Raw genomic sequence first — 10,738 nt, 5'->3', positions numbered from 1 at the left:
TCCTGGGCACTCTAGCAGTCTTCTGCCTTGGCACAGTTTTGCAACCTTGCGATCATCAAATATGATCACCCCTGGCTCTCTTAATGGGTGCACATCAGACTCTCAACCCCTGTTCTGTGTATTTCTGTTTTAGAGTTTTGTGTCTTAAATGTAGGTCTCCACTTTTATTTGTATTAAATCTTACTTTCTTGTACCATTGACCACTGTTCAAGCTTTCTTAGATCAACTCATATTTTGCCCATGTGAATTGGGGTGGCCATCCAGTTGCAGATCTTAACAGCTGCAAAAAATAAACCTTTTCATTTAAGCTCTCTGCACTATTGCCTATGAAAATATTAAATCTCCCCCCCCCCCTTCTAAGTTTCTTTAGCATAAACAGTTTTTTTTCTTAGAACTGACCCCTAGCCTCTGCTTATTTATGCCTTCTGCCTGGAACAATGTCTTAAAGCTTCCTGGAAGTTCAGATGGTTGCATATTTTGAAATAATCTCCCTCTGCTAAACCTATGCTGACTTGGATTATGTAATCTGGATTCAAAATACTTTATTATTTTTAGTAGAGACTCAATTTAACCCCAGGGAGGAGTTGGAAAGCAGGGAGAAATGGTTGTAGTTCATGTAACATTTGGAACAGTAGGAGCTGCTTTCTGAATTCTCACATTCTGGGCAAAGAGCTCTACTGCTGCAGTGATCACAGCTCAGGAATTGAGGAGGGTGGTCTGAATTATTACATAATTATCCCTATGTCTAAGATTCATGCTTGGCTACAGGAGTTCATAGAGAGCCATGGTCTGCCATGATCAATTTATGGTAAAGCCTATGGGGAGGGATGGTGTCTCAGTGGCTTCTCAGATATAGACGGTGAGCTAAATGAAAGAATAACAGGGAAACATCTGTAGGGGTACAGAAGCATACAACAGTCTATGGCTATGGTATCCTATCTGAAGGGGGATATTGAATCTATTTTCCACCTTGGGCTTATCCTACTATTATTTAGGACTGACTTATAACTAATACTTTGCAAATGGAAACTTTTCCTGATGCAGGAGGTAGCACTATCTGCTAATGCCTTGCACATTAATAAACTCACAAATCATCAGAATATTGGTTGTATTTATGCACAGCAGGATGGGATTGACAATTAAGTTGGCTTCACTTGCAGCTTTTAAACATGCTGAGGCATATCATTTTGTTAAGGAAATGAACACTTGTTTGAGAAATAAAAATGTACTTTTTTAAATTCAGTTAGCTAACACTGCAAAAAATGGGAATATTTATTTTTAACATGTAGTTTTGTATATTAAATCTGCAATTGAATGAAAAACTGTATTTTCTTCATCCATTTTGACACAGCCAGACTAACATCTGCAACAGCTGATGATTTTATGACACTTTAAAACGTGAAACAGCTTAGAGCTTGTATTTTTCCAGAGATCCAAATCATCTTTTTTTAATAAGGATACACATCCCCTTTTAAACGATCAACAATTTCAATATAGCTTCTGTTCCATAAATAGGTAACATATACAATTAACCTGAAACTAGATGAGACAAATATACAGACAACAAGGAGCACTGCCCTTACCCACCTCCTCTCCAGCTTTACAAATGCACAAGAAGCTACCAGGGTGACTGAAGTGCATTAGGACAGCCTTTGTAGTTCTTCCAAAACTAAAAGGGGACTGGTGCTTTTGTGCAATTGGGATATGACAACAGAAAGCCAAGCCCCATTGAAAGTGAAGGCACAAGACAGGTAAAGATGGAGTTCCCTGTACATACCCGGATCAGTCCAGACTCCTGGATTTATTCATCCCTGCCAGCAGATGGAGACAGAGAAAAGCCTCGCTGACACTGCTTGAAAAGTCCTGGTGCCACCTGCAGCTCAGTATTGCTCTGTCTTCAGCAGATGGCTGGTGCATAAACATGTAGGCTTTTTTTTTCTTTACCCTTGCTTTTAGATTTTTTCTCTTATTGGGGGAGTCTTCCTCCCAGGGATCCGGTTCCTTGTGGAACCTTTTCTTGTTCGGTTGAGGTGGCCCAGTTAAGGTCTAATTTGGTACTGTGGGGTGTACATCTAGTGGTCCAGAGAGTTGTTTCAATGGGCGGAACAGTACTTGGTTTAGCTAGTGGCTTCTCATATCGCAGATGTCGACAACGTTCAGGACGATTTCCTCAGTCATCAGACCTTAGATCCAGGCGAGTGGGAGTTGGCGGAGTCTGCGATGCAGCTCATCCAGAGGAGATGGGGCTGTCCCCATGTCTATTTGATGGCAACACGGCTCAATGCGAAAGCTCCTTGGTTCTTCAGTCACAGGAGGGAGTCGACGCTCTAGTAGTGCCTTAGCCTCTGAAAGTCTTGCTGTATGTGTTTCTGCTGTGGCCTCTGGTGGGCAAAGTATTGCGCAGAATAGAGAAGCACCTCGGGAAGGTGGTCTTAATGGCTCCAGAATGGCCACGTTGACCGTGGTTCACAGATCTAGTCAATCTAACTGTGGACAGGCCGTTGCATCTGAGTCATCTCCTGGAACTTCTTCAAGGTACCGTATTTTCTGACCAGGCAGATCGCTTTTGTCTAGCGGCTTGGCTTTTGAGAGGCGTCGCTTGAGGCAGAGAGGATATCCAGAACCGGTGATCACTACGCTTTTACAGGCCAGGCAGCAATCTTATTTCCCTCTCATATGTTCGAGTCTGGAAGGTGTTTGAATCTTGGTGTACCGACCAAGGGATTCAGGCGGTTCAGGCCTCGATTTCTCAAGTCTTGTCTTTTCTACAAGAGGGTTTAGCTAAAGGTCTTGCTTTTAATTCCCTTAAAGTGCAGGTAGTGGCTCTAGCCTGCTTACAAGGCAATTCCTTGTCGTCGCATCCGGATGTACAGAGGTTTCTTGGGGGCATTAAGAATTTGCATCCTCCGGTGTGGAAAGTATGTCCTCCTTGGAACCTTAATCTGGTTCTGCAGGTATTGTGTGATGCTCCATTTGAACCAATTGGGAGAGCGACCCTTAAGGATTTGACTCTCAAGGTGGTGTTCCTTTTGGCCATTTGTTCCACCAGGAGAATTTCAGAATTGCAGGCCTTGTGTAGGGATCCATTTCTTCAAATATCTGATTCTGGGATTACGTTGCGCACCGTTCCCTCCTTTGTTCCAAAGGTGGTCTTTGCCTTTCATGTTAATCAGACTATCGAGCTTCCGGCGTTTACAGACTTGAATGATTCTACGCAGCATGCTAGGGAGCTTAAGCTGTTGGATGTCCACAGAACCTTACTTCGCTATCTCAAGGTTACTAAAGAGTTCCGGAGGTCTGATCATCTTTTTGTGTTATGGAGTGGTGCAAAGAAGGGTACCCGTGCCTCCAAAGCAACTATTGCTAGATGGCTTAAAGAGGATATTGGGTTGGCGTACATTCTCAAGGGCCGTCAAGTTCCTGAGGGTTTGCAGGCCCACTCGACCCGGGCTCAGGCTGCTTCTTGGGTGGAGGCTCAGTTGGTGTCTCCGCAGGAGATTTGCAGATCGTCAACTTGGAAGTCGATGCATACTTTTGCAAGGCATTACCGATTGGATTTGGGATTTTCTGATTCCAGGTCTTTTGGAGAAGGTGTCTTATGAGTGGGACTCTCCAGATCCCACCCTCTCTAGGAAGCTTTGGTACATTCCAGGAGTCTGGACTGATCCGGGTACGTACAGGGAAAAGAAAATTGGTTCTTACCTAATTTTCGTTCCTGTAGTACCAACGGATCAGTCCAGAACCCACCCAGCTTGGAGGGGAGAGTCTTCCAGCACATTTCTGTTCTTTGTTGTCAATTTTTTAAAGTTGTTTGACACGTTTTTTGGTCAGTTAATGGCACATTGTGTTTTTTTCAGCTTGGGTACAGATCAATATTGAGCTACTGCAGGTGGCACCAGGGCTTTTCTCTGTCTCCATCTGCTGGCAGGGATAAATAAACCCAGGAGTCTGGACTGATCCCTTGGTAGTACAGGAACAAAAATTAGCAGGTAAGAACCAATTTTCTTTTAGACATGCATGTAACTGTACTCCTCTCCCTAGGAAGACTTTTTCTTTCAGAAGGGGCAAAGTTTGAGAGCTAAAAGGTTGGGTGCTGGCTCCTGTTTCTACACAAAGACATTCACACTCTTGTTAACAGCTTCTCTCATGCTAAAGCTGAGCTGTCCTGTGATTGAGGTTTGGTGGGTGACAGACAAACCTGTCTGTTACGCAAGAACTTTTGGGTAGCAAAACTAAAGATAAGAAAATACAGAAGCTGAAAATAAGTATGAAAAAAGTCTTATATTTTCTTGCTAAAGTTATTCCAAATGGTAACTACACATTTGAGTACGACTGTAGAGCAGCAGCGTGAGGAATTTAAACAAGGGAAGAAAAGTAAAGTGCAGCCAGTTCTCTTACCTTACAATAGAGCAGATGCAGTCCTTTCAACCTGAGCTTAACAGCGATACATAGATTTTGCACCACCATCCCCACATACTTGTACCCAAGCAATATTTGTGAATGAATTCGCATTTGCCTACTTCTTAGAAAAGCTAAACTTGAAGTGTTCACACCGCTCTATCAGGAACGGGATGGTGGGACAGTACCTTTGGTCAAACGAACATCCCGCGCCCCCCCCACTCCATGGTGCCACACTATCCGCACCGTGAGCTACAGTCTGGCCCTAAGGCATACTACTTCAGGGAGGCGCCTGGTACCTTCACAGCTCTAGGCGCTCACCTTGGAACGCTTGCTGCCTAAGCTATGGTGGAGAAGCACTATTCATCCTGCAGTCAAAGGATTTGTCTCAAGGTGATTTGGTTAGTAGTGGGCAGTCTTTAGGGTGTAGTAGCTGCTGAAAATCTTTGAATTCAGGAGTGGCCTGAAGACAGCCCCATCTCCCCTCTTTGGGGGTGAGAATGCTGCCCGTCTTCTTTCCTTCTTGATCGTCAGATGAACTTCGCTTTGCAGTTACAATAGGCCAAGGTACATGCTAGGCTGCAGAGTTCCTCCCATGGGTGGCATGTTCAATACGAAGACCATTATTTGGTAGTCTGGTTAGGTACACCTTAATTCTGTAAAAGAAAGCAAGTCTGTGTGATTTTCATTTCTGAAAGGACCAACTCTGCTTTACTGGAACACTGCTAATAGAAGAGATTAAATCAGCAAAAAACAACTTACCCAAATTAACATGAATTTAAAACCTAAGGAAAATTAAACCTTTTATGACAGGCCTTTCTACATAGGTTGATATTAAAAGTAACCTAACTCATAAGAGTATCAGCATACCATTGGAGACCTGCATGAATGTTGGCATTCTCAAGATGCATCGAAAACACCTTCTCTATTGGTACCCCGGATCAGTCCAGACGAGTGGGTTTATGCATCCCTACCAGCAGATGGCTACAGAGAAGAAAACTGAGGCACTGCTACATAACTGAGAGTGCCAACTGCAGTCCCTCAGTATTTCTCTGTCGCCAGCGGTGCAAACCTGCAGTCTGGAGTTGTTTGAAGAAAAAAAGATAGGAAGATTTGGCTCCCCAAGGTGTTAGGTTCCTTCATGGACCATCCCTCAGGTGGAGCAGAGCGAGTGGGGGTTGGTAATTCCGGTCCAGACTCGGCCCTTCTTCACGGGGGGGGGGGGGGGGGGGGGGTAGATAGCTAGGGGTCCTGGTTCCCTCTCCCCCTCTGGGCCTTCTCTCCCTCCTATCTCCAGAAGCAGGGGAGTAGTTTTCCCCTTTTTAGTTGTGGCCTGCCTCTTTAATTAAAAAAAAAAAAAAAAAAAAAGAGAGCCTAAGCAGAGAGATCAGCAGCAGTGGAGGCTCTATGCAGGGCTGAGGAGAGGGTATTTGTTTTTCTGCCAAGAGACAGGCCAGAAGGAGCGGGCTGAATTGCCTGCCTTCTTGGGGTCGGTTGAGTGCTGAATTTCAGCACTGGGACAGCAGTGAGTGCAATCGTGGAGGCTCTGTTTATTTTTTGGCCTGACCGCATGTGCTAGCCTGACCGCCCAGACATGCTGGCTCCTGCACAGTGCGGCAAACTTTGCTGCAGCTGAGGTTTGAGGCAAGCTCACCTCGATGTGCCTTGCTTTGCCATGAATGTGAATTGGGGGGGGGGGGGGGGGGGAGGAGAGGGATGGGACCTTGGTTTGACACCCCCCCCCCCCTCCGAGAATGGCACGAAGGTTCCGGGGACATTCCCCAGATCTTGGCCTTCTTGCAAAGTGGGTTGTCTAAGGGGTTAGTCTATAATTCCCTTCGAATCCAGGTAGCAGCTATGGGTTCCCTGCGTGGTAGGATTCGGAGAAGACCACTGGAGTCTCATCCAGATGTGGCTCGTTTCCTAAAAGGGGCAAAGCATCTGCATCCTCTGATGCAGAAGATCTGTCCGGCGTGGAATCTGAATTTGGTTCTTCGGGTGCTGTGTGGCCCTCTTGTTCCAATGCAGTGGGTGTCTGTGAAGGATTTAACCGTTAAGACTGTTTTCCTGGTGGACATCTGTTCAGCTAGGCAAATTTCTGAGCTGTAAGCGTTGTCGTGTAGGGAACCTTTCCTGCATTTTTCAGACAATGGTGTTTCTATTGGTGCAGTTCCTTTTTTTTTTTTTTTTTTTTTAATGAAGGTAGTGTCCTCTTTTCACCTTAATCAGGTGATCGAGTTTCTGGCCTTTCCGAACTTGACAGCCGATTCTTCGATGGCTAGGGAACTTCACTTATTGGATATGCGTCGTATCCTTTTGCGATATCTCAAGGTGACAAATCCCTCTCTGAGATCAGATCGTGTTTGTCCTGTTCAGTGGAGCAAGGAAGTGAAATAAGGCTTCCAAGGACACTATTGCTTGCTGGTTAAAAGAGAGAATAGCTTCGGCTTGCATCTGCAAGGGCCGGCCGGTACCAGAGGGGTTGCAAGCGCATTTCACTAGGGCACAGGCGACCTCATGGACAGTGTCAACTGCTTTCTCCGCAGGAGATCTGTCATGCGGCATTGAGGTCTTCTCTTCACCCTTTTACCAAACATTATTACTTAGATGTGTGGGCTCCATAGGAAATGACGTTTGGGGAGAGTATTGCGAGTGGGTCTTGTGGGTTCTTGCCCAGAATAGAGGGGCTTGGGTACATCCTATTCATCTGAACTGATCCAGGGTATGAACAGGAAAGGAAAATTGGTTCTTACCTGCTAATTTTCTTCCTGAAGTACCACGGATTAGTCTCAGTCCAGAGACCTGTTCCCATTGAACGAAAGACTTCCTCACTTCTAAGTGATTGAGATGGCATTTGATATAATCAGAGTAATGAAAACTGTACATAGCTTGGTATATGTTTGTGTTAAATTGAGGGGGCCTAGTTTGTAGGGGGCTCCAACTTTAATTCTCTGTTTGCCCAAGGTTTATTGGGATTTGTTAAGGTAGACATCTTGGCTTGGGTACAGGTCAATATTGAGGGGTCTGCAGGTGGCACTCTCGGTTATGTAGCAGTGCCTCAACGTTTTGTACTCTGACTTCATCTGCTGGTAGGGATGCATAAACTCACTCATCTGGACTGATCCATGGTACTTCAGGAATGAAAATTAGCAGGTAAGAACCAATTTTCAATGTGCCTGTCTATGTGGTGGCATCATAACTTCCACTGATCAGGTAGAAGAAGCTTGAGGGAAGATCAACCATAGTCTTACATGGTACATTATTGAAAATGACCAGACCTGATGAAGCTGAGATTTTCAATAAGGTTACATTGAAAAGTGCTTAAAAAAAAAAAAAATCCATGGATAGGTAAGGTTTTTACATCAGTTCTTGCTTTGCTATAAAAATGCTGAAATTCCCTCATCTAAATAGCTTCTGTAACAAAAAAAACAAAGATCAAAAACTCTCACCAAAAAGTATCAAAAAAAAGATTGGTGTGTTTAATGATTTGTGATTGAATTTCTCCAATGTCCTTCATGGGACTCAAAACAAACTTCCTCCAAAAAAAAAAAAAAAAGGGAGTCAAAGGGGGGTCAGCAAGCCAGACATGGGATCATAATCTTGACCACCACTAGACCTCTCACTCATCCACTCGAACCCTAGGAGTTCAACTGTGTTCTATTTTTTTTTTTTTTGCTGTTTTTTAATTGTATGTTAAAACTTAAAGCTTAATAGCCAAGCCAAGAAAAACTTCAAGCATTATATGAACAAAGCCCCAAGAACAATGGTCACAGTCCCAATAGGAAACCCCACATTAGCTAATGTTTTGTTCGTAGACTGCTTCAGGGGACCAAATATAATGGAAAGAAATTAACCACACTTATCTGATGGTGTTCAAGTCTGGACTTCAGCGTAATCTCATGATGTATTCCACACATTAAGAAAGGTCGAAAGAAGGCAAAACGATTACCGGCATGGTTAAAAGGGGAGGTGAAAGAAGCTATTTTAGCCAAAAGATCTTCATTCAAAAATTGGAAGACGGATCCAACAGAAGAAAATAGGCTAAAGCATAAATGTTGGCAAGTTAAATGTAAGACATTGATAAGACAGGCTAAGAGAGAATTTGAAAAGAAGTTGGCTGTAGAGGCAAAAACTTTTTTAAATATATCCGAAGCAGAAAGCCTGTGAGGGAGTCAGTTGGACCGTTAGATGATCGAGGGGTTAAAGGGGCACTTAGAGAAGATAAGGCCATTCCGGAGCTACCAGGATCATGGCCCCTGGTGACTCTTTTTCGGAGCGCCTTTCCCACTAAGGGCCAAGGCGGAAAGACGTAGAGCAGAAGGTCCCGCGGCCACGGGAGGACTAAGGCATTGACGCCCTCTGCGCCTTCTTCTTCTGCGACTGAAGAAGCGTGGAGCCTTCGCATTCCTTTGAGTGGCCATCAGATCGAGATGGGGAGTCCCCTATCGTGTGAACAGGAGTGACACTGCTTCTCCTGGGACACTCTCTCTCCCCGGGATCTAAGCGTTGGCGACATAAGAATTCCGCTTGAACATTGTCTACGCCTGCAATGTGAGATGCCACCAGATGGGACAAATGAAGTTCCGCCCACGGCATTAGCTTGTTTGTCTCCTGAGCGACATGGAGACTTCTTGTCCCTCCCTGACGGTTGATGTACGCCACTGTCATTGCGTTGTCAGAGAGGATTCTGACTGCTCGGCCTCGGACAGAAAGCGTTTCAGCACCAAAGAACTGCTCTTGTCTCCAGACAGTTTATGGGCCACGCTAACTGAATTAGCGTCCACTGCCCCTGCGTCGATTGGCGTTCGCATATGGTCCCCCAGCCGGCAAGGCTGGCGTCTGTCGTAATGATCACCCGCTGCAGAACCTCTAAGTCCACCACTCTTAGCAAGTGATCCAGGTTGAGCCACCAGGTCAGGCTGTCCTTGGCTAGAGATGATAGCGGCAGAAGTCTCTGAAATTCCCGAAACACCGACTTCCAACAGGAGTGTAATGCTCTTTGCAAGGGACGCATGTGGGAAATGCCCAAGGCACTACATCTATAGTGAAGGCCATGAAGCCCAGCACCTGGAGATAGTCCTAAGCAGTGGGAAGTCAGAGGTTCCGAAAGCACTGAACCTGAGAGAGGAGAGATTGGGCCCGATCCAAACAAAGAGAGACTGTGCCCACTTTGGTGCCAAAATAAGCTCCCAAAAAGTCGAGTGACTGCGGCGGAGTGAGGCTGCTCTTGGCAAAATTGACTATGCAGCCTAGCGACTGGAGGAGAAGTAATACTCTTTCCCCTGAGTGCTGGCACAAATCCATGGACTTCGCCTGGATGAGCCAATCGTCCAAACAGGGATGGACCAGAATCCCTTCCCTCCATAGGGCCACCTCCACAACTTTGGGGAAGGTGCAAGGAGCGGTCGCCAAGCCAAATGGCAGGGCCTGGACCTGCTGCCCTAAAATCTTGAAGCGGAGGAAGCGCTGATGCTCCTACAGGATGGGGATATGAAGATAAGCCTCCGTCAAGTCTAAGGACGTAAGGAACTCTCCCCGGTGTACCGCGGCAATCACTGAGCGCAGGGTTTCCATCCTGAAGTGTGGTATCTTGAGAGTCCTGTTGACCATCTTGGGGACTACGACGTAGACGGAATAATGGCCGAATCCTTGTTCTGGTACTGGCATCGGGAGAATGGCACCCAAATCCAGGAGCCGATCCAGTGTTTGTCGCACTGCGCGCTACTTGATGAGACCGCACGGAGAGAAGACAAACCTGTCTCTGAGAGGTCGAGCAAATTCTAAAGCATAACCATGCCATAGAATATCCTAGACCCACCAGTCTGAGGTGATTTTGATCCACTCCTCGTAGAAGAGGGAAAGATGTCCTCCTATCCTGGAAACTAAAGAGTGGACCGGCAACGTTTCATTGGGTAGATGTAGCAGAAGCTCCGTGCGTAGAGGAGTTCCGGGCCGGTCTCTGGCCCCGAAAGGAATGAGACCTGGACTGCAACCTCGAAGAGGGAGTCCTGTGAGGCACCGGTCTAGTCTGACGACAACGCCGTTAGCCTCTGAACTGGGTCCGCGTAGTGGACAATCTTCCGGCAATTTATGCACCTTATTCTCTCCAAGCGATTTAATGATCTGGTCCAACTCATTTGGGGCGGACCCATCAATGTCCCCATCTGCATCCCCAAGGAGAAGGTCCTGCGATCCAGGGTCCGTCAGATTAGGAGCTAAAGACCCCGAGGAATTAACAGCTGTCCATCCTGACTGTCCCCTAGAGGGATCCAACACCCCTGATGGCCTGGGGACCTTTGCTGGTATAAGTCCCTCCTCCTGCCATTCAGCCTCTGCTTCT

The 10,738-nt window shown here is 46.1% G+C and overlaps 1 protein-coding gene across 2 annotated transcripts in view; it reads right to left on the bottom strand.

Moving 5' to 3' along the window:
* Positions 1–374: 374 nt before the first annotated feature.
* Positions 375–10,738, bottom strand: part of CC2D1B (coiled-coil and C2 domain containing 1B) — a 117,240-nt gene continuing 106,876 nt past the window's right edge. For both annotated transcript variants that reach the window (XM_029617541.1, XM_029617543.1), the window contains one exon: positions 375–5,054. In XM_029617541.1, coding sequence (XP_029473401.1) covers positions 5,049–5,054 — 6 coding nt within the window. In that variant the 3' untranslated portion in view covers positions 375–5,048. The remainder of the gene's footprint in view (positions 5,055–10,738) is intronic.

Source organism: Rhinatrema bivittatum, chromosome 10 (assembly GCF_901001135.1).
Source record: "Rhinatrema bivittatum chromosome 10, aRhiBiv1.1, whole genome shotgun sequence".
NCBI lineage: Eukaryota > Metazoa > Chordata > Amphibia > Gymnophiona > Rhinatrematidae > Rhinatrema > Rhinatrema bivittatum.
The sequence above is the reverse complement of the archived record's forward strand: the minus strand, read 5'-3'. Positions and strand labels throughout refer to the sequence as shown.